At 50.3% G+C, this 23,964-nt stretch overlaps 1 protein-coding gene across 1 annotated transcript; it reads right to left on the reverse strand.

Moving 5' to 3' along the window:
• Positions 1-18,669: 18,669 nt before the first annotated feature.
• Positions 18,670-21,814, reverse strand: POLD4 (DNA polymerase delta 4, accessory subunit). The gene is made up of 4 exons (XM_027578176.2): positions 21,508-21,814; positions 21,166-21,255; positions 20,889-21,000; positions 18,670-20,530 (listed from the first exon to the last, which is right to left on the reverse strand). The coding sequence occupies exons 1-4, from the start codon at positions 21,602-21,604 to the stop codon at positions 20,506-20,508; spliced, it is 324 nt and encodes a 107-aa protein (XP_027433977.1). The 5' UTR covers positions 21,605-21,814; the 3' UTR covers positions 18,670-20,505.
• Positions 21,815-23,964: the final 2,150 nt, after the last annotated feature.

The following is a 23,964-nucleotide window of genomic DNA, read 5'->3' on the forward strand; positions in this document are numbered from 1 at the left end:
AGAGAATGAGAGAGAGAGAGCACATGAGAGGGGATAGGGTCAGAGGGAGAAGCAGACTCCCTGCCGAGCAGGGAGCCCTATGCGGGACTCGATCCTGGGACTCCAGGATCATGACCTGAGCCGAAGGCAGTCGCTTAACCAACTGAGCCACCCAGGCGCCCATATTTATTCTTTTAAAAGCATAAATTATACTCTATTAACATTCTGCACTTTGAAAAATTTTTTTCATAGCACAGAGAGTTATCAATTCAGGAAGCTCTGCCTAATTTCTAAAATAATCATACATATTCTTTTTCTTTAAGATTTTATTTATTTGAGCGGGGGGAGAGCACAGAGGGAGAGTGAGAGGGAAAAGCAGACTCCCCGCTGAGCAGAGAGCTTGACGTGGGGCTCTAGCCCAGGACCCTGAGCCGAAGGCAGACACTAACCGGCTGAGCACCCAGGTGCCCCAATACATGTTCTATTCTATGGACTCCACTATTTTATTTAAGTAGTCATCTACTGATGAACAATTTAGGTTGTTTATGAATTTTTTTTTCATTCCAAGTAATGCTGAAGTACTCATATATACTTTCTTGTGCACACATGGCCACGAAACCTGTAGAACTGCTGAAGCAAAGCCTATTTGCATTTAATTTTGAAAGGCATTGCTTCATTTCCTTCCAAGAAGTTGCACCAATGTACAGCAAATGGGAATGCCTGTTTATGTCCTTCAAGGACTGTCCAGCCTACAGCACTCAATGTCATTTCCATTGAACCTTGTAACACTCCCAGGAGAAAGAGCAGGCATTACCTTTTTGGAAACAGGAAACTGAGGCTCAGAGAAGTCACTCAGTCTCCGATAAGGCCTGAAATAGATCCTATGTTTCTAGATCTCAGCCCGGAGGCCTAACTCGACGGACAGGGCGGCTCCCAGGCAGGCTCGCCCGGATTCACCAGTTCTGCCCGGCCCGGCAGCAGGGAGGGGCGGGACAACCCCTGCTTACGGAATCCCAAGTCGGCCCCCAGCCGGGGCAGGAGTCTCCCAGGCGCCGGGCCGCTCGCCCAGCCCAGACGTGAACCCTCGTGCCACGAGGAGCTCACGTCCCTCGGACAGCAGGTGCCTCCTACGTCAGCTCCCACCTTCACCGAGTCCTCCCTCCGCCGGGCCCGGGTGGGCCGGGCTTGGATCCGACCCCGAGCCAGGGCGGCCCCCTCCCCAGGACTAGATTTCAAACGGCTAAACGGTACGCGCCGAAGAGAGCCGTGCCCCCGCCGCTTCACCCTGCACCCCAGACGCCTCAGAGCCGCGGCTGCCAAGAGAAACTACCTTTCAGGCCTCCGCGGCCTCTCCTACGCCGGCAGCGCCCGGACGTGGGTTTGGGGGTGGCGGGGGGAAAGGATCCAGAAGCTCGGAACCCACCACGACGCTCGGGCGCCATCCTGCGTCTGTTCTTTTGGCCGCCGGGTAGCAGCCCGGAAACTACATTTCCCACCGGGCCTAGCGCGTCCGCGCAGGCGCGAAGAGCCCCTCTCTCTCGTTTCCAAGGGAACCTCGCCCCCCAAGGGTCCCAGCTGCTTGACTCTGCGGACCGCGTGGGTGTTGCTCCCGCTCAGGTGCCCTCGAGCTAGGACGGGGTGTGCAGACAGTTGAGGGTCAGAGCAGGGGGCTTGAGGGGAGGAAGCCAGGCGACTCTGCCTCCCGGGACCAGCGCTCCCAAATTCTCGGCCTCCGGGCGTCCGCGCGCTCCCGGGGCCTCGGCGTTCTGAGGCGAGGTGGCCCGGGGAGGCCCGGGTTGGCGAGGCCAGGGTCCGCCTCTGGCCCGCGCAGCCCCGCTCGCTTCGCGCCAGCGCCCGGTCCCCGGCCGAGAGCCTGCGCGCCGCCGACAGGTACTCCCGGGGCGCGCGCGCGGAATGGTTGGCGCCGCAGGTGGACGTGGACAGGGGCGCTAGCGGGGCGGGGCAGCGAGCGCGCCTGGGGCTGGAGCGGGCTCTGCCTGTCACGGATCCGGGACCCGGGGCTCCCAGCTCGGGGCTTCAGTCCCCCCTCTGTCAATGCGGCTTGGGCCGGAACTCTGGGGCACCTTGTGATAGCGTTGCAGAGCAGCCTCTGGCTCTGTGCGACTTGGGGAACAAGTTCCTTTATCCCCCTGAGACCATTTCCTCCTCTGTAAAGACGCTGGAGCAGATGATCTTTATGGTCTCTTTATGAAGATATGGGATCATTACCGCCTCATTGCACACCGCGTGCAAGAAGAAAGGGAACTGGATGGTTTGAGCTACAGTCTCAGCTCAGAATCTGGAGTCAGAGAAACTTGGGTTTGTGACTTTGGGCAAAGTTGTTACATCTCTTGAGCCTCAGTTTTTTCAGTTGCAAAACTGGGGATAACGATAGTGCCACCTCAGGTGTTTGAAGATTAAATGAGATAATTCGTGTAAGTTTTTAACCCCAGGCCGGCACCTAGTGAATGTTGTCCCTAGTCCCAGCCATCATTTCCGATACCCTAAAAAACATTCCTTAGCTACTTGAGACCTTTTCCTAAATTTTGGAGTCACTTCCTCTATTGATGGGCAAATGCATTCTCTTAGGCAGGATGTTTTTATAGGCTGATTCCGATGGGGAAGCCCGAGTCTTCTTCCCCACGTCTGGATGCTCACGCTGTGTATCTCCTCCCTTCAGCTGTAGTTTGGGTTATATCATTACCACACAGCGTCTAGGGAGGGTGCAAAGCCCACACCATGCAGTGCAGAAGATCCTTTCCCTTTCTTAAGATTCACAGAGGATGTGAGCACTGACATGCTATGATGAAGAAACAGCTGAATATTGAATTATATTTATATAACATTTACATAGGACTGGATACACACACAGTTATAAGGAATACATAAGAAAGAATCCTATGCTACTTGCATTGAGTTCAAACTTTGTATTAATTGGGAAAACCCTTACAAGGAATTTTAAATTAGTGAGAAAATGTATTATTTATTAAGTCCGGGAATTCCCAGTGGCTTCACAAACAAGCCTTCACTCATCCAACAGGCATCTTTATGTGTAAGCTGTATTCTGTGAGTTGTTTTTGACCACCTATTATGAACCTGGTACTGTGTGGGGTAGTCTGAAGGATACAAAGATGTATAAAATGATCTTTGCCCTCAAGAAAAGTCTGTAGGGCGTGCCTGGGTGGCTTAGTGGCTAAATGTCTGACTCTTGATCTCAGGGTGGTGCGTTTGAGTCCCTCGTTGGGCTCCACGCTGGGCATGGGGCCTACTTAAAAGAAAAGTCTGTAGAGCAGATCGGTTATGCATACAAAACACATGGTGCAGGAGGGAAGTGATGTGTCATTAATACATCATGGTGTCTGCTGTGCTCATTGAGAGGCAGGAGACCCCACCGATAAGTGGCTGTGTCATGAGAGCAGTAAGGAGCAGACAGCATCTCAGCCGGGCCTTGGAGGGTGTGGACAATGTGGGTGTGCCAAGAAGTAGGGCAAAGTTATTGTGAGCTGCCATGTCTCTGGCAGCCTTGAGACATGGGGGAGAAATGTCTCGGGCCCTAACTGGATATGAGCCCTTAGAAGGCAGGGACTGGGTTTTGGTCAGTGTCTGACTCTCGGCAGGGCCTGTGGATGGCACATAGGAAGTATTAGTGAAGGAACAAGGGCTATGAGTTTCCTGCAGAGATGAGCCAAGATGTGGTCATTGTGTTATCCTGAGACTTTTATTAAGCTTCCATGCTGTCTTACAGACGCCCTTCTAGGGGAGGAATGTGAATAGGCAGGTGATTATGGGGCAAGGGCTCTATTGTTGGTACGTTTAGTACAGTAACTGGGAGCCAAGCGAGCCAAGGGTCTCGTGAATGGGTAGGAGGGTTTGTGAGCCTCCTTCCCGGAAGTGAGCTAACAGCCACAAGGGTAGGACACTGCAGCACGGGATTATGAAGTGGTCCTGAGGCCCAGTGAGGGATATTCCCTTGGGTCTGTCTTGTAGCATTTGTGTCTGTTTTTGGCTCTTCTTTGTCTATGGCCCACTCTTGCTCAGAGAAATTTCTCTCCCATCTCTGGAAACCATGTCCAGCGTGCCAAGGCCGATAGTAGCTGCAAAGGCATGAAGTTGGCTTCAGCAGCGCCGTCTTCAGGCTGACTTCTGGGCCCCTGTCCTTCTAGTCCTGCCCGGGGCTTGACCCTGTGCCAGGAGCCAGCACTGAAGCTGACCACTCTGAACAGCTGTCCAGTGACCCCGGGGACCGGAGAACTACCTTAGGACCTGGGATGGAGGAGTCCCTTGTGGAGGGCAAAGCAGAGACTATTGAGAGGAGAATGGCTCGAGGAAAGGGCGAACCCTCCCCCACCCTATTGAGACTCCCCTCTGAGATCCTCTATTGCTCACAAAGGGTGAAGTCATCCTCAGAATGAGGAAGCTGGGGAAAGCTTAAGTGGGTTCAACAAAGAAGGGATGGGGCACCGCTAACTGCCGATTTTGTCCCTAGATGCGGGATGGTGCAGGACTTCTGGAGGCCACAGATGCTCCTCCTCCTGAAATGGGACCCAAAGTGAGCTGTTACGTCATCTCCCTGGCAGCCTGTGCTCCCGCCATGGAGTCCTGTTGTTCCTCTGTCCTGTGCCTCCAGCTTTCTCCCGCTCCACAGGCCGCAGGTAAGTGCCCGCTGGGTGTGCCAGGACTCCTGCGTCGCTAAGTGCCGCGTAAAGCTTTAATAACTAGAACCTGATGCTCGAGAGGAGGTTACCACAGCCCAGTGCCTGCCATGGAGGCCTGCGTCAGCCTACGTCAGGGCCATGCTGGTCCTTTACAAGTTACGATGGCCAGCAAGTCTTAACACTATGACTTTCCCTTTTCCACCTGAGCGATCTGAGTTTTTAGGTTATAGACCAAAGCGCTAAATGGTGGCATCGAGACCAGTGGTCATTCCACTGCCTTGGCTGTCACTGAAAAGGTGCCATCTGCCTCCAGGTAAGGCTGTGGTCATAGGTTAACCTGAAAGTAGGCCTGTACTCCCCTTCCTTCCCATCGCAGCCAGAGTTTCCTACCTATTTTCCCCAGTTTTCCAGCCTGGCCCAGCTGCTCTCTGTTATCAGACATATTTGGCCAGAGGCTCTCACTGCCATGCCCTCACTAGACACTGACTTGTTCCCATGGCAGCATGTCGCAGCAGAGAGCTGGTGCTCCGCCCCCTAGTCTGCCAGATCTGCCTGCTCCCAGGATCACTGGGACACTATAGGGGATTCTGTGTCTGGGCTGGAAGAGTAAGAATACAAAACTATTCTCCCATTGGGTGGGGAGGCAAGTCGGCAAAGTTTGCCCAGTGAGATTTCCCTGGCCCGGGTAGAAATGCCACACTCCAGCCCATTGATGCACGCCTGGCAGCCACTCAGTGAACCTCAGAGGTAAAGATGGAGAGGGAGGTGTCAGAAAGGGGCGCACAGAACAAGCCCAGATGCAGACAAGGCCCCATATGCTGCCCTAGCTCAAGTCAGACATAATTGTGGGGGTGGGCGACAGGTTGGGTGAAGGAGGATGCTTCTCAAGGCCAGAGAGACAGATGATTGTATGTACCCCACAAAATGTGTGTGGCCTGGGAAGGCTTGGAACTGGGCGAGCGTGCTTGGGGCAGCAGCCGACTATCTATCCCAGCAGCACACACTTCTTGGTTTGGTGGACTGACTCCCAAACGGCCGAAGGCCTCAGGAGACCTTCTCCACAGCTTGTGGCATGAACTATATCGATAATGTTGTGCACCATCACCACTATCCATTTCCAGAACTTTTTCATCAAACATCCCATCCACCCTGGTAATCTCTAGTTTACTTTCTTTCTTTCTTTCTTTCTTGTTTTAAAGATTTACTTGTTATTTTAGAGAGAGAGAGAGAGAGAGAGGGAGGGAGCGCGAGTGAGTGGGGGGAGGGGCAGAGGGAGGGAGGGAGAGAGAGAGAAACAGATTCCCTGCTGAGCATGGAGCCAAGGACGTGGGGCTTGGAACCAAAGTCAAGAGTCTTGATGCTCAACCGACTGAGCCACCCAGGCGCCCCTCTATTCTACTTTCTATCTCCATAAATTTGCTTATCCTAGGTGCCTCATGTAAGTGGAGTCATTCAATATTTGTCATTTTGTGTCTGGCTTATATCACTTAGCATAATATCTTCAAGATTCGTCCATGCTTCTAGCATGTGCCAGAATTTCGTTCCTTTTGAAGGCTGAATAACGTTCTACTACATGGATAGACCACATTTTGTTTAGCCATTCATCTACTGATGGACATGTGGGTTGTTTCCATCTTTTGGTGACTGCGAATGATGCCATGAACGTGGGTGTACAAGTATCCGTTTGGGTCCCTGCTTCAGTTCTTTAGGGCATGTGCCTAGAAGCAGGCCTGGGGATCATATGGTAAGTCTATGTTTAACTTTCTGAGGAACTGCCAAACTGTTTTCATAGCGACCAAGAAACTTCACAATGATGCAATATTATTATCTAGATTGCCTACCATAATTACATTTCTCCAAATATCCCTAAATTTTCCATTACAGCTTTTTAAAAAAAAAAAAGATTCAAGACCCAGTCAGGGATCACAGACTGCTTTTAGTTGTCGTGTTCCTTGATTCTTTTTTTTTTTAATATTTTATTTATTTGTTTGAGAGAGAGAGAGAGAGAGAGCGCGCACAGGCAGGGGGAGGGGCAGAGCAAGAAGCGGACGACTCCCTGCTGAGTAGGGAACTGGACACAGGGCTTGATCCCGGGACCCCAGGATCATGACCTGAGCTGAAGGCAGACACTTAACTGATTGAGCTGCCCAGGCACCCCTCTTGATTCTTCTTTAATCTAGTAATTCTTCTGCCTGTTTCTTTTTCATGACACTGGCATTTTTGAAGAGTCCGCACTGGTTGTCTTATAGGATATTCCCCAATTTGGATTTGTTTGACTGTTTCCTCACAATTAGAGTCAGGTGAAACCTGTTTGCAAGAATACTTGCAATTGAACAATAATGAGCAATATGTTCTTTCTGCTTCATTACTTCAGCCATTTAATGTTGCTTTATCTCATTATTGCTGACGCTGAATCTGAGTGCTGGTTAAGATGCCGTCAGCTGGATCTTTCCATTGTCCTTCCCCTTCACGGTCATGAACAGCGTGGTAAGTTGAGGCTGTGTGAATATTCTGTCCCCAGCCATCTTGTCAGTCATTGGTTTCAGTATCAAGTAATGATCTTGGCCTAAATTATTTATTTCATTTTGTTTCTTTGAATTATATCATACCGTGTACCTCTGTTATGTGACATAATAAGCTATTATTTTTCAGTAAAGGAGAATTTTCTCTTGTCTCCTCTTTTTTTTTCTTTTTTGGGGGGGGCACGTGTGTGCGTGCCAGGTGAGAGGGGATGGGGCAGAAGGAGAGAGAGAATCTCAGTGAGGCTCCACACCCAGCACGGAGCCCATTGCAGGGCTCGATCTCACAACCCTGAGATCACAACTTGAGCTTAAATCAAGAGTTGGACGCTTAAGCCACTGAGCCACCCAGGCGCCCCAAACTCAGCATTTCTTAAAGGAAGACAGTGTTATCCAGACAATGTCCAGCGTATAATAAAAAATTATTAGTTACTCAAAGAAGAAGGGAAACGTGATCCATAATCAAAAAAAAAAAAAAAAAAAAACGGCGCCTGGGTGGCTCAGTTGGTTGGGCGACTGCCTTCGGCTCGGGTCATGATCCCGGGGTCCTGGGATCGAGTCCCATGTCGGGCTTCCGGCTCGGCGGGGAGCCTGCTTCTCCCTCTGACCTTCTCCCCTCTCATGCTGTTTCTCTCCCTCTCTCTCTCAAATAAATAAATAAAATCTTAAAAAAAACAATCAGTGGAAATATACCATGAGATGACACTGACATTGAAATTAGTGTATAAAAACTGTAAACCAGTTACTATAAATATGACTAGAGACTTAAAGGAAAATATGGTGGTCTTTTTTTTTTTTAAGATTTTATTTATCTTAGAGAGATAGAGAGAGAGCTCATGAGCAGGGGGATGGGGGGAGAAGAGGGAGGGCGGAGGCAGAGGGAGAAGCAGACTCCCTGCTGAGCAGGGAGCCCAACATGGGGCTCAAACTCAGGACCCCGAGATCATGACCTGAGCTGAAGGCAGATGCTTAACTGACTGAGCCACCCAGGACCCCTGGAAAATATGGTGGTCTTAATGGGGAGTCTTAGCAGAGTAATTAAAACTATAAAAAGGAACCAAGGAGACTGAAAAATCCATTGGAGGGGCTTAACAGAAGATTGGAGAAGGCTTGGAAGAAGAAAAGGCCAGAGTTTAAGAACAGGTCCGGAGAAATGGTCTCATCTGAAAATCAGAGACAAAAGTGTTGAATAGAAATTAACGGTACCCAGTGATCCGTGGGAAAATATCAAGCAGTCTGACGTATGCGTCTGGAGTTCCAGAAGGAGAGGAGAGAGAGAATGGGACGGGAAAAAATATTTGAAGAAATAATGATCAAAAACAGAAATCTGAAATTTGATAAGAAACATTCACTTACAGATTCAAGCAGCTTGGCAAGACACAAACAGGGTAAACACAAAGTCGCACCTGGAGTGGGCACATCATAGTCAAACTGCTGAAAACCAGAAGCAAAGAAGACATTTTGAAAGCAGGTAGGTTACATGTCAGGGAATGGTGGTACCGAGGGGCAAGAGGGCAGAAGACGGCGGGGTCGCACCTCTGAAGCGCCGGCCGCGAAGAGCTTCGATCTAGAATTCTGTAGCCGAGGGAAATGCCTTGCACTAGGAGGGAGAAGTAATGACATTTTAAGAAAAACGACAGAGGAGAGAATTTGCTGCTGGCAGGCCTGCGCTATGAGAAATGCTAAAGGGCGTTCTTCGTGCTGAAAGGAAATTTAGCAACTTGGAGCCATAGGAAGGAATGAAGCACCACAGAAATGGTAATATCCAGGTAAATTTAAAAGCATTGCTTTTTTCTTTTCTTAATTTCCATTAAAGACAAATGTCTATTTACAGCAAAAGTAATATTATCATAAGATACCGTTTTTGATATATGTAGGAATAAAATGCAACAGCACCAAGAATGGGAGAGCAAATAAAGTTATATTGTTGAAACATCCTTATATTTGCAAAATGTGAGGAAGTTCAGTTAGACTGTGATCAATTAGTGATGCATACTGTAATTTCTTTTTTTTTTAAGGATTTTATTTTAGAGCGAGCACACAAACAAGTAGGGAAAGGGGCAGAGAGGGAGGGAGAAAATCTCAAGCAGATTCCCCACTGCGTGGACGCCGGGCTCAGTCCCACGGCCTGAGATCATGACTTGAGCCAAAACCAAGAGTCAAACACTTAACCCACGGAGCCGCCCAGCACCTCGCATGCTATGATTTCTAAGGCAACCATTAAAAAGTAATAAGAGGTACAGCTACAAAACAAAGAAAGGAAGTAAAATAACATCAATGATATTTAAGATATTGACTATTGAATTATAATATGTAAATATAATGTAATTATATTCAGTTCCTCAGAAGAAGTTAGGAAAAGGAGAACTGAGGAACACAAGAACATATGAGACAAATTTAAGAAATGTAGCAAGATGATAGACTTTTCTACTATTGATATATTGATACATTGAAATCCTCACCCCCCAGCACCTCAGAATATGACTGTATGGAGACAGAGCCCTTACATAGGTACTAAGTTAAAGTGAGGTCATTAGGCTGGACCCTAATCCTCTTACAAGAAGAGGAGATTTGGGGGCGCCTGGGTGGCTCAGTCCGTTAAGCGTCTGCCTCCGACTAAGGTCATGATCTCGGGGTCCTGGGATCGAGCCCCGCATCGGGTTCCCAGCTGAGCAGGGAGTCTGCTTCTCCCTCTCCCTCTGCCCTTCCCCCCGAACTCATGCGCTCGCTCTCGCTCTCTCAAATAAGCAAATAAAATCTTAAAAAAAAGAGAGAGAGAGAGAAATGGATACAGACATGTGCAGTAGGAAAACAACGTGAAGACACAGGGAGAAGTTGGCTGACTGCAAGCCAAGGAGAGAGGCCTGGAATAGATCCCTTTCTCACAGCCCTCAGAAAGAAGCAATTCTGTCAACACATTGGTCTCAAACTTCTAGCTTCCAAAAACTGTGAGAAAATAAGTTTCTGTTGTTTAAGCCACCCAGTCTGTGATACTTTGTTATGGCGGCTCTAGCAAACTAACACAGACTTACACCCAACCGGATGAATAATTCCATTAAATGTAAACATTCCAATTAAAACACAGAGCTTGTCAAGACCCCACTATATAATATGTAAAAGAGATACAATTTTTCTACAGACACAGAAAGTGAAAGGATGAAAAAGATACACTGGGCACCTAGAAAGCACAAGAAAGCTGGCACCGCTGCATTAATATCAGACCAAGTAAATGTCCAGACAAGGGGAATTAGCAGAGATGAAGACATGCAACTCTCGGTCTTGGGGTTGTCCCACACGATGGGATACTATTCGGCCATAAAAAGAATGTAGTTACATGTTAGAACATGAATGAACCTTGAAAACGTTATGCTAAGTCAAAGAAGCCGGATACAAAAGGCTACATGTTGTTTGATTCCATTTGTATGAAATGTTCAGAATAGGCAAATCCATAGAGACAGAAAGATTAGTGATTGGCAGGGGGGATTGGAACCGACTGCTAACAGACTTCTTTCTGGAGTGATGGAAATGTTGTGGAATTAGCGGCAATGGTTGTACAACGTAGCGAGTATACTAAAAACACTGATTTGTACCCTTTTCCTTTATTTTATTTTTTTAAAGATTTTATTTATTTATTTCAGAGAGAGAGAGAATGAGAGAGAGAAAGCACGAGAGGGAAGAGGGTCAGAGGGAGAAGCAGACTCCCCGCCGAGCAGGAAGCCCGATGCGGGACTCGATCCTGGGACTCCAGGATCATGACCTGAGCTGAAGGCAGTCGCTTAACCAACTGAGCCACCCAGGCGCCCTATTTTATTTTTAAAGTAATCTCTACACCCAGCATGGGGCTTGAACTCATGACCCCAAGATCAAGAGTTGCATGCTCTACCGAGTAAGCCAGCCAGGTGCCTCACCACCCTGATTTGTACACTTTTATTTTATTTATTTATTTTTTAAACTTTTTATTTATTTATTCATGAGAGAGAGAGAGAGAGAGAGAGGCAGAGGGAGAAGCAGGCTCCCAGGGAGCAGGGAGCCTGATGCGGGACTCAGTCCCAGGACCCTGGGATCATGATGTGAGCCGAAGGCAGACACTTAACCATCTGAGCCACCCAGGCGCCCGATTTGTATACTTTTAAATGATGAATTTTATGTATTATGTTATATCTCAAAGAGTAAAATAAGACAAGCTAAAAGAAAAAAAAAAAAGAACAAGTTAAACCCCAAGAAATGAAATAATGAGAGCAGAAATACGCAAAGAACAAAGAAAGCAAAACCAAAAGTAGGTTCTTTGAGAAAAAGCAATAAAATTGACAAACCCCTAGCAAGACTGATTAAGAAAAAAAAAAGAGGGAAAATGAAAATTACCAAGTTTTGGGAACAAAAGAGTGAAAAGGGGCAAAGGAGAGTAAGGAAACTTTTGGGGAGATTGAATGTTCTAGATTTTAATTGGGTTGATGGTTACATCAGTGCATACATTTACCAAAACTATATGCTTAAAATCTATAAATTCATCTGGAGACGAATTATATTTCAATAAAATGAAAAAATGAAAAAATTCTAGGGTTCCTGGCTGGCTCAGTTTGTAGAGCACGCAACTCTTGATCCTCTGGTTGTGAGTTCAAGCGCCACCTTGGGCACAGAGCTTACTTAACAACAACAACAAAGAATCTACATACTGTTATCTCCAGTTCAAATCTGACATTTGAGGATTTTTTTCCTCACCTTCCTTCCATATTATATCTCCCTTTTTCCACAGTGCAATCTCTGACTTCCAACGTCTATGTATTTATTCATTTTTTTGTATCCTTCATACAAAAACAGCAAAACAGTTTTAGAATTCCTACACCAATACCGTTATCAACAACAAACCTATTAAGTAAAGTTCAAGATTTTTTTTTTTGGTAGTCTTTAGGAAGCCCATGAACTATATTGGAAATTTATTTGTATTCTTATATTATTTTTCTATATGATTATATTATCAATTTGATATCCAATTAGGTTCAGTTATTACTATTTATAGTCAATTTTGAGATTTGAAAAAAATCTCCTGATATATTTTTGGATTTGTAAAATATTCATAGGGGCGCCTGGGTGGCTCAGTCGGTTAAGCGACTGCCTTCGGCTCAGGTCATGATCCTGGAGTCCCGGGATCGAGTCCCGCATCGGGCTCCCTGATCGGCGGGGAGTCTGCTTCTCCCTCGGAGCCTCTTCCCTCTCGTGCTTTCTATCTCTCATTCTCTCTCTCTCTCTCAAATAAATAAATAAAATCTTTAAAAAAATAAAATAAAATATTCCTATGATTCAGGAGCTGAGATTATATAAAAAAATACTTAGACAAATCTCACTCTCATTCTCTCTTCCACCCCATTCTTACCTACCCCCAAAAGGATCCATTGTACTCATTTCTAGTTTACTCTTCCTATGTTTCTTCTTTCAGATTTCTATCTTATTTTCCCTTTTTTCTTACACAAAGGTAGCACACTACATATTTAGCAATTTATCCTGGAAATCACTTTGTATCAGCTAATAGAAATTTCTCTCTCTCTCTCTCTTTTTTTTATAGCTACACAGGATTGCACTGGTGGCTTTATTTAATTAGCTTCCGTGGATGGGAACTTAGGTGGTTTCCAGTATTCTATTGCAATCAATGCCCACAGTGATTAAGCTTATGCCTATGTTGCTGTATGTCTGTGGAAGTGAATCTTCAGGATCAGTTCCTAGAAATAGCACTGCCAGATCAGAGGGTAAATGTTCTGTCGTTTTATTAGCACTACCAAGGACAGGTAGAAGAGCCTTCTCTCCCAGTGGAATGTAGTAAAAAGAGTGCAGCATTAGGAGTCCACGAAGCCATTGCAATACGTGGCACAAAGCCCCTTTTACCTTAGTAGAACTGTCTCTAGTACTGTTAATATGAACATGGTAAGACTGTTTTTCTTACTAATTGATTAAATAGGTAATACAGTCACGTAGTTCAAAATTCAAAAGCTCTGTTAATAAAAAATTTCCCTTCATTCCCTATTTCCAACCCACCAAGTTACCTCCCTCTCAAAGGCAACCGATGGTATCAATTTCTTGAGTGTCCTTTCAGAGATATTTATGCTTGATATAGGTGAATGCACACATTTTTTACCCAAATAGTAGCCTATTATATACACTGTTCAATAAATCTTTTTTCCCCCACCTCAACTTTTTCACATATATTTTAGAGCTCATTCTATTCTATACCAGTCTATACAGAGCTTGCCTGAACTTTTTCACAGTGTGGTATCCATTGTGGACTAGAACTTACTTTACTGGTGCCTTATTGATAGACATTTAGGCTGTTTTTAGTCTTTGCTATTACAAATGGTAAGATAATAAATAACCTTCTATATGTTATTTTACACATACAAGTATATCTGGAGGAGAAATTTCTAGATATGGACTGAAAGGGATGTGTGCATTTGTCATTTTGACAAATAGTGCCGAATCGGCATCCTCGGAGTTGTCCCGGTCTACACCCAGCACTGCAGGACTCACTGTGTGGGGGCATCCTGGGCAGCCATCCTCCTGAGAGCCTGGGGAGCGGTGGGCTGCAGGGTCCTGTGTGCTCTGGATGTGATGATCCTCTCTACTCTGCCCCTGAGAGCGCCTCGGAGGAGCTGAGTGCGGGCCCCGTAGGCTTCAAAACAGGATGTGAAAAGGAGCCCGCTTCTGAAGTTGACCGCTTTGATGCGTCCCTTGCTGAGAAGGCTCTAGGATAAGATGGCTCCTGCCTTCAAGGCCACACAACCCCCAGAAGTGACTTAGATAGAGACCACATTTCACTCAGCTGCTGCCTACACGATTCTCACAGGCTGGACAGGACCAACAGACCAAACAGGAGGTGTGAATGAAGTGGGAAGGTTCTGTCAGCTTTGAATGCCTGATGAAACACTCGAGCAGAGGAGAGAGGATGAAATGTAGCCATGCGACACGCTCTCATAAAATAGATACATTACCATGGAGAGCAGAGGAGAAATCCTTAAGTCTTCTTAGGGAAGGCTGCGCAGAGAGAAACAGCATGTAGTCAAGGGTAGGACACGCTGGACTGGGAGCCATGCAAACTCTGGTTGAGGGGAAGGAGGCCTCTGCCCCAAGGGAGGTTTCTGGGAAATGCCTTTTCCTTCAAGAGACGAAGGGCTCAAGATGCCTTTTCCTCAAGAGAGGAAGACAAAGTAGGGCTCAGGAAAGATGAGGGACCTTGTCCACTTTGTGTCCACTCTACTCGTTCTAAAATCGTTAGCCACAGGGCCGTCTTCAGGGAGTCCGAGTTCCCACAGTGTCGTGTCCACACCTGTCTTGTGGCAGGTTTTGAAATTCGCTTGCAGGTCCTTCTCTCTTTCCCACGCCCCTGCCCAGGAGGCTCTCGGAGCTTCCGCACTGGGGTTCTGACCATCTGCACCTGCCACAACTGGCACGAAGTTGTTGGTTTCTAGTTTAGGGCTCAGGTGAATGGACTGGAGACCCAGCAGCCGTGTTGAGGATCGCCTAAGTCCTAGAGGTCGTGTAAATCCAAACCCACCTCAAGCCGCCACTGCTGTGGCCTCGGTCTACTTCTAGACCAGTTCGGAAACGTGCGCCTTTCCCTTGTTTCCTTGAGTTTCTCGGCAAATTAGCTCCTGAAGCCTTTGTGTTATTAGCGCATTTGTCTGAGTTTGAGGGTGGGTAAATGCTGCCACACCTAAGTCAACAGATAAGGAATCGCGTGACCTTCACTGGAGGGTGTGGCCCTGGTAGTCACTGTGCGGGGGGGGGGGGGGGGGGGGGGGAGTGCCAGAGAGAACTGCAACACGCAGACAGAGGGATGCAGGAAAGGTGGGGACACTCAGGGCGGGCCATCTTCCTCCTTTCCACCTCCCCCTCGTGAGATCTTCTGGCTGCGTGCCACCAGCCACGCTCGAAGTTCTCGGAACCGCCTGGATGCCAGCTCGGCCTTGGCTCTCCTGCCACTTGGCCACTCTCCCTTCTCCTTGGCTGGTCTTCCACCTTCTAGAGAGGATTTCCCGAGTGCCATCTTTGGTCCTGTCTTCACGCCTTCTCCCTGTCCCTCTTCACCCCCTGAGAAACCACCCATGCCCATGGGTTTGATCGTTGGTTCTACGCAGGCAATGCCCCTGTGCCCTGGATGCCACCTCTCCCTGGCCTCGCTGCTGGACTTGCCCTCCAGGCTGCCACTGCTTCCTGGATGTTGCCTTTTGGGAGTCCTGTCATCGTCTTAAACTGCACATGCGTGAGATCGAGCTTGCCTTCCCTCCCAGTTTCCATTTTTCTGCCCATGGCATCAGCCTTCTCTCACCCACCCAAGCTTACATCCTGAGTCATCTTTGACGCCTCCCTCCCCACTCGTCCCTTCCCAAACACAAGCCTTGCCACCTGCCTTTGCAACATCTCTTGGAACTCTCTGTCCTTTGCATTCTGTCTTCTAATCCATGGTCTCTGCACCCATGTCCTGAATATTTTTTTTTAAGATTTTATTTATTCGTTTGCGAGAGAGACAGAGCAAGAGGGACAAGCAGACTCCCGCCAACACGGGGCTCAATCCCAGGGCCTGGAGATCATGACCTGAACCAAAGTCGGAGGCTTAACTGACTGAGCCACCCAGGCGCCCATGTCCTGAATATTTTTTTTTTAAGATTTTATTTATTCATTTGCGAGAGAGAGAACAAGCAGGGGGAGAGGCAGAGGGAGAGGGAGAAGCAGACTCCCTGCTGAGCAGGGAGCCCGATGCGGGACTCGAGCCCAGGACCCTGGGATCATGACCCGAGCCGAAGGCAGACGCTTAACCATCTGAGCCACCCAGGCGCCCCTAAGTTTATCCATTTTTAATGTAATGGCAACTACTTGAGCATATCATGGAATAGAATACAAAACTGGCTGGAGATTTTGCAGATAAAAGATACAAGTAGTAAGAATATTCAGAGTGGAGGTGTCTTGGGCCCACCTCCTGCTGCACTGGGGGGTCTGCATTCATTCTGCAGCAAGAAGGGTCTGAGGAGCAGGGGTGTGGTGAGTAGAAGGGGTGAGGCACTGAAGTCAGACAGAGGGAACCACTGCAGTAGGAGGGGGCTGTCCTGGGCTCAGGGTCCCCACAGTGAGGGTCTCTTTAACACACATGCTCTCTTCCTCCTGAGGACTCAGTGTCGATACCACTCCTAGTTGCCCCGACGACGTGGCCTCTGTATCACATTGCTTTTTTTTTTTTAACTTTCCACACAGGTAGATCTTAATCTGTTCAGCAGCACCCTGAGCTGGAGTGCAGGTACGGTGGGGTACAGGTGCGAGGTGATGCAGTGAGGAAGGCAGCCCTGCGTGTGAGTCCGGCCCTGGTGTTTCCTGATTGAGCAAGTCTCAGCCTCAGTTGCCTTATCTGTGAGCCGTGGCTAATACTTACCTAATGACAGTGTTCTGAGTCACTGTAGTCAACCACATAAGGAATGTGCAGCATTCAGCCCAGCAGATGGCACGGAGGGCACTTAGTAAACGTCAGACTCCTCCCAGCTGCATGAGGCTCTCAGCAAACATCAGATTCTCGAATGTTCCCACCGATACCATACCTTCCCACCTGCATCTACTCCCACATCCTTGGCCTCCCTTCCTGTCGAGCTGGATGTTCCTGCCTGAGGCCACCCTCTCCCTGGGTCCTGGCCTTTGTCACTTTCACAAAGGCCTCACTCATAAGACCGCCACCTCTGTCCCCTCTTGGCTCACTTTCATACTATATGATCATGCTCTAGTGTCACTCTATCTAAAACAAAAGACAAAGGGTGCCTGGGTGGCTCAGTCGGTGAAGCATCTGCCTTTGGCTCAGGTCATGATCTTGGAGTCCTGGGATCAAGCCCTGAGTCCAGCTCCCTGCTCAGTGGGGAGTCTGCTTCTTGCTCTGCCGCTCACCCCACTTGTGCTCTCTCTCTCTCAAGTAAATAAATAAAATCTTTTTTAAAAAGTACATTTAAAACAAAAGACAAAACGACACATCAGAACCCCTCCCTTGAGGGGCGCCTTGGTGGCTCAGTTAAGGGACCAACTCTTTTTTTTTTCTTTTCAGAAAATTTTTTCTTAAAGATTTTATTTATTTATTTGAGAGAGAGAGAATGAGAGAGAGAGAAAGCACATGAGATGGGGGGAGGGTCAGAGGGAGAAGCAGACCCCTGCCGAGCAGAGAGCCCGATGCAGGACTCGATCCAGGGACTCCAGGATCATGACCTGAGCCGAAGGCAGTCGCTCAACCAACTGAGCCACCCAGGTGCCCCATAAGGGACCAACTCTTGATTTCACTTCCGATCTTGATCTTCATGATCTCATGAGTCTTTAAACAATTTTTTTTAAAGATTTTATTTATTTATTTGAGAGAGAGAGAGAATGAGAGATAGAGAGCATGAGAGGCAAGAGGTTCAGAGGGAGAAGCAGACTCCCTGCTCAGCAGGGAGCCCGATGTGGGACTCGATCCCGGGACTCCAGGATCATGACCTGAGCCGAAGGCAGTCGATTAACCAACTGAGCCACCCAGGCGCCCCCATGATCTCATGAGTCTTGAGATCAAGCCCCGCATCAGGGTTCTGAGCTCAGCGAGGAGTCTACTTGAAGACTCTCACCCTCTGCCCCTCCCCCGCTGGCGCTCATGCTCTCTCTCTCAAATAAATAAATAAATCCTAAAAAACAAAAAACAAACAAAAAAACGCAAACCCTCCTTTGATCCCATGTCCCTCTGGTCACCACTCCATTCCTCTGCTCCCTTTACAGTAAAAGTCCCTGAAAGAGTTGGCATGCTCCTGCTCTCCGCTTCCACTGCCATTCGCTCTGAGCCTACTCCAGGCACATTCTTACCCTGGCACTCGTGGAAACTTCTCGTCCCCAGTGACCTCTGCATTGCCAAGTCCAGCATGCTGCCCTCGGGCTTCGCTTTACGAGCCTCTCCAAAGCATCTGAGACCCTGAAATGCCTTCTGTCTGGTACTCCCAGGCCCATGCCTCCAGATTTTCCTCCAGCCTGCCACCCCCAGTCTCCTCCTCCCTTGCCTCTAAGCATAGAAGGTGCAGGTCCGTCCTTGGACCACTTCTGTCTCCATCTGTACTCGCACAGGTAACCTCATCCACATTCAGGGCTTTAAATGCCATCTAAAAAACGCCCACATTTTACAGCTCAAATTCAGAGCTCCCCAGAACTCCAGACTTGCGTATCCACCACCTACTCCCCAGCTCTGCTTGGGTGTCAAGCACAAACTCCTGATTCCCCGGCCCTCCCACCCCTCTCAAGTCTTTCCCGTCTTAGTCGTGGGAACTCTGGCTTTCCAGCTATTCGGGCCAAAGCCTTTGGAGTTCTTCTTGGCTCCTCTCTCTCTCCGACCCACAGCCAGCTGATCTCCCCACCCTGGTCCAAATCACCATCACCTCTCTCAAGGCTGACCCCAGAAAGCCTCCTGAGCACAGTGTTGCTGCCTCTTCTTCCCCCAACTCCACAATCTATTCTCCACCAATAGCCAGAGTGATGTTTTCAACACATAAGCTTGATTATGTCATTTATTGGCTTAAAACCCACCAGTGTCTTCCTGTCTCGCTCAGATTAAAATCCACATTCCTTATCTCAGCCTGAAAGGCCCCATGGGAGCGACCTGCTACCTCTCTGGCCTCATTTCCCACCATACTCCTCTCGCGCCCTCTGCCCTGGCTGTGCTGGCCTCCATGCTGTTCCTGGGCCAGGGTGCACACACTTCTGTCTTGGGAAGTGTGCTTGCTGTTCCTTCTGTCCAGAGCACCCCCGTAGGTGCAAGGCCCGTTCCTGTACTTCGTTCAGGTCTCCGCTGAAATGCCACCCTGTCAGAGAGCTTCCCTGGTCAACCTAAGCACTCCTGGCATTCTTTGACCTCTAACCCTAACTTTGCCTACCACGGAGCACCTCGTGGCATTATATTTACCTGTATGTCTTCTTTGATCTCCTCACCACTAACAACACCCAGCTAACAACACTCTAGAGCCCGGCGTACAGCAGGTGCTCAGCAGATGAGCAGGTGCCTGGGTGTAGACAGGAAGAGCCTAGCGCACATGGCCTCTTATCACCACATACCTGCTGGTGCTGCTGAGCAGCCCCACACAGCTCTTCCGGGCTTCAGGTCCCCTCGCTATAAAATCTACCTTGACAGCCCTTTAGCAATTTTAGAGATGATTCATTTAAAGTGCCTGAGGCAGGGGCAGTGCCCAGGACAGTGGGGGCTGAAGAGGCTACTTGGCTGCTCTGTAGGCCTGTCCCCAAGGAGTTGGTAATGCTGTCTCTGTCTGCCCAGGATGGAGGGCTGGTACAGCCAGTGAAGGTAAACAGAGTGCGAGGAACACTGACCCCATTCTCCATGTCATACCATCCCAGGGTCCCCTAAGCATTGTTTCTGCTCCACCCAGTTCCCCACCAAAGCCCATCAGACGATGGCCATCCCTGAGCCGGACCTGCAGGTTGAAAGCCTCCTCAACCCTGCTTTGGATCCAGGTGGCCTCCATGTGGGAAGCAGAGGTGCTTGCCGGGAATGTGTAGGTCTGGACTTTATGGGCCGTGGGCCCTATGGATCCTCCTCCGACAGACCCATTTTTGTGAGGTGGGCCACACTGGGCAGGCTAGGTGGCAGGCCAGGTTAAGTTTTCTCTGGCTCGTCTCTGAAGGTGGCTAAAGAGTAGTTTCCCTGTACACCACCAGGGGGCGCCAGAGACTGATCAGCTCTAATGAGGACTTGTCCCACGGTCTGTTAAAGTGTCTAGTCCCAGGTCTAGGGTTGGGCAGCAGAGGGAAGGCATAGTGCTGGTTCTCTCCCACCTATCAACTTGCTGGTTGCTGCCAGCCCACGCAGGGCCATATTAAGGGACTGGAGGTCAGGCTTCCAGACTCAGTGTTCTTTATTGATAAGCATTAGTGAACCTCTTGCCAGTTTTGCCTTCAGATTCCCAGCCTTAAGTGGGGAGTGCATCTTTGCCTCGTAGATATCTGCCTGAGTCTGACTATGTCAAGGCTGTGCCTATTTGCCACACTATTCCCAGGACCACAGTATTTGTGGTCAGGGAGGCGTGTAGCAGGCATCTGAAAGGTCATGGGCAGGTCCTTGTCCTCAGAGACCATTCTCCACGTAGGAAGTGCAAGCTTCAGCTGTGTTGGCTCTCAGAGGGGCTCCAGAAGCCTGCTGGTTAGATGGAGGGCTGAGCCTCGGAGACCTCCAGATTCAGCCTCTTTTCTCTCTCTATGAGGCTCTTTTCCTGCCAAAAGTTCTTCACAGCAGAACTGAGCCAAGGGGGCAGCAACCGGCTCTCACTTGGGTCTTGAGGTTCTGGGATAGCGGGCAGGAGGTCTTAGGTGGTGCCTCAAAGGGGATAGAGATGCCAGAGGCTGTGCAAGGGGAGGGGGCAGGGAGGGAGAAACCAGAATCAATTAAGTCCTTGATCTGATTTCACCAGCCCCAATTCTTGGCCATGGCCTATAGTCCTTGGCCAGCCCCTCTGAACTAAATAGATAGTCCCCTGGGCCCTGGGTGCACCCTTCCCCCACCATTAGCTCAGCGGTAAGAATTATTAAAGCCATCTTCTGCCTTCCTGAGCCAGGCACCTTAGAGAACCTTCTTGCCTGTTCAGCAAGGCCCCAAACCTGCATCCATGTCTTCCTCAGGTCAGGGCAGCCCCCACCCCGGGGGGCCAGAAGGCTGGTGGTGCCTGGCTCCCCTGAGAGCCCTCCCTGGCCTGTCTCTGACCTGCACTGGAAGCGGGGATCTCCAGGGTGGGTCTGTAGCACCTGACGCACTTCTGGGGGAGGCTCCAAGCCCATCTGTTCCGCCCGATACCAGCGCTGCAGCCGTGTGATCCCTGCCAGGGTGGGAAGGAGACGCGGGCACCTCATGGAGGGTGCGGGCTAGAGAATGCGTGTGGAGGGGTGTGTCAGGACCTCCACACCCCCTAGTCTCAGGAGACAGTGCCCAAGAGGGTCAGGCAGGGCCTTGGGTTGCTTCAGGGGCCTGAGAGGGTTCTCACCTGTGCAGGGCCCATACTGCCAGGCGAGATCAAACTGCCTCAGCAGCTCCAGCTCTGCTTCATCCACGCTCAGGGGCTGGGGCTCTTCCCCTGCAATGACATGCTGCTCCTCAGGCCTGCCCAGGCCTGTGCCCTGCAAGGCCAGTCCCCTGCCCCTCGCCTCACAGCTGCCCCACTGCTCCCCGGCCCTTGCCACCCCTTTGCCTCTGCCGGCCACTGCCAGGCCTGGAGTAGGAAGTAGAGGACATACTTCACTTCCCCTTCCATTGCCCACGTCCGCCCACGTCCTCTCATGCCCCTCAGCGGTGTCCGCTACTCCCGCCCCCCCCCCACGTAAGAGACCTAGCTCTGGTGCCAGCTCCCCCTTGCTGTGCCCAGCGGGGCCCTCCCTCCTCTTCACTGCAGGGTAGGAGTCAGTGATGAGCCGCTTCCGGCCCATGGCGGCCACCCAGGCAGGCAGAGAAGGAGGCGACTGCGGGGAAAAAGAGAGACAGGCCAGCGGGCACGAGAGAGACAGCTGCTGAGGGAGAGAGAGAGAAGAGGGCCGGGGCCAGAGAGCGAGCCTGGGGCCAGCGACGGGCAGACAGGGTGACCCAGACAAGCAGAGAGGAAGTCCACTGGTTCCAGGGAATGACGCCTGTCCCCCACCCCCACAAGCGCACAAACATCAAAGGCCTAGACCAATGGTTGGCCGCCTCTGCAGGGCGGGGCCCGGCTCCAGCCAATGGCAGGTGGCGACGGCAGGGGGGGCGGGGCAGCTGCTGCAGCTGTGTTCTGGGGGAGAAGGGGTGAGGCTGGGGTGGGGGACCTGTCAAGATGCCCCAGACTGCACCACCTCCTCCTGCCCCCCTCCTCCCCATTGGTCTGCAGTGGGTCTCAGGGGACTTATAGAGCGTTATCCTCAGGCTCTCACTTCCCGTTTTCCCTTCCTAGGCAAATGTTCTTTTCAGCCTCAGTAATCCCCGTGGCCGGTTAGTAACTCCCCAGAGTCCAGCTGGAGCCTCCACTCCCACCCCTTGTCCCGCAGAGCCTTGTGGGGGCAGGTCTGGAGGTCCGAAGAGCGTTTGGGCTAATCCAGCCCCCTTCCCTGCTCCCACCCCACCCCCATCGGCCCCAGGAGACCTGGCTGGAGAAGCCCATGGGTTCCAAAGCTCCTTTCTCACAGTCTGTGCCCAAAGACCCTGCCCGCTCTTCGTCCAGGCAAGCGTTGGCCTTGTCGACTCTCCAGGGTTCCCGTAGCCTGCCCATGCCTAGTCAGGAAGATTCCACAGTCAGCAGGAGACCCCAGTGTTTGTATCCCCAGGTCTTTAGCAGTAAAATCTGCTAAATACTGCTAATACTGTCTCACTAATGTGACAGTATGAGTAGAAAATACCAATAATAAACTAAACTCTTACATGGCACTTAACCGGTGTGCCAAGTATTGTTCTCAGCACTTTCCTACAAATTCACTCAACTAAACTAGATGTAAAATGCTTCTTCTTCTTTTTTTTAAGTAATCTCTACCCCCAACATGGGGCTTGAGCTCACGACCCCGAGATCAAGAGTCGCAAGCTCCATGGACTGAGCCAGTCAGGCGCCGCATAAAAGTTTTTCAAAGTAGGAAGTGCTGATCGTCACAGGCATTGTGGGGCCCCAGTTAAACCACAGTCCCTCTGTGCTCTCCCCACCCAGGAGCTCAGAGGCTAATGGGGTAGGCAGATAGGATACACGAGTTGTCAGTGCAAGGATAAAATTCCTAACAAACAGGAAAGGGGAGAAGGGTGGGTCAGAGAGAGGTTGGACCACAGGGTTGGCTCAGCACTGGAAGACCTCCTGGAGGAGGCGGGCTGCTGTAAACAGCGTCCCTCAATTCTCCACCCATGACCTTTGTCCCTTGGGCTCCTGTCATCGCTGAGTCACCCCTTCACCCTCCTCCCCCTCACCAACTTCCTGGCAGCAGGCAAAAGTGCTGGTCAGTGGGAGTCTGGGAATCAGCACAGGGGCCAGCCCAGCTCTAAGTGCCCTTTAGAGATCCCCTCCAGCTCTTCCAGGAGAGCAAGGGCCTGCCCAGATGCTTCTGCCTCCCCTTTCCCACTGCTCCAGGACCTCAGTGCTCTGTGTTAGGAGTAAGGTGGGTATAAGAGAGGAAATGCTCTGGACAGGAGACCACCAAAGGGGAGGAACGAGAGCAGCCATGTCTTCAGGGACCTCCTCCTGCCTGGCTCTCCCCATGCACTTCCTTGAGGAGGGCTGAGTGGGAGTCAGAGCTCATGAATGCACTGCACAGAGCTGGAGGGCCCTTCCCTGCTTTATTTTCTGGGCTGGGCCTGGCCTAATCCCCCATCTGCCTCGTGGACTAAGTGGGGCCCACACTGAGGGAGACGGGGGGCCCTGCTGCATTGGGGAGGAAAACAGGGAGGCCCTCTCCACCGTGCCTGGGAAGGGCTGAGGTGTGGGCTCCCGTCAGGCCCTGTGCGCTCTACAGAGGGATGGTGCCCAGGCTCTGTGGGACTGACCACTCTCTCCCCAGAGGGCGTTCCCAGAGGTGTGTGGCACCTCACTCCTGAGCCCACAGAGCCCTGAGGGAGTAGGAAGCCATGGGTGGGGCGGACCCCTCCTCATTCCTGGTCCTTCCCACCCCTGAAAGCTGATAGCCGTGGGGCCCTGCCACCGCCCAGGGAGCGTGAAATGGGGTGTGCCGCTGGGCGGCCACAGTGGCTCCTACCGCCGCCCGAGCTCATTGCCTCTCTCCTCTGGCACCCGGACCTGCTCTGTGGGCACTGTCTGGGCCATCCCTGCCGGCTGCCCCCAGCTCTG

This window comes from Zalophus californianus, chromosome 11, assembly GCF_009762305.2.
Source record: "Zalophus californianus isolate mZalCal1 chromosome 11, mZalCal1.pri.v2, whole genome shotgun sequence".
Taxonomy (NCBI): Eukaryota; Metazoa; Chordata; class Mammalia; order Carnivora; family Otariidae; genus Zalophus; species Zalophus californianus.

What these genes read in the sequence shown, in the direction of transcription:
- POLD4 (XM_027578176.2), bottom strand. Translation starts at nt 21,604, where the DNA reads ATGGGCCGGAAGCGGCTCATCACTGACTCCTACCCTGCAGTGAAGAGG. An exon ending in GGAGCTGGCACCAGAGCTAG is followed by an intron (nt 21,256 to 21,507) that starts GTCTCTTACGTG and finishes ATGTCATTGCAG; the next exon opens with GGGAAGAGCCCCAGCCCCTG. An exon ending in GCAGTATGGGCCCTGCACAG is followed by an intron (nt 21,001 to 21,165) that starts GTGAGAACCCTC and finishes CCACCCTGGCAG; the next exon opens with GGATCACACGGCTGCAGCGC.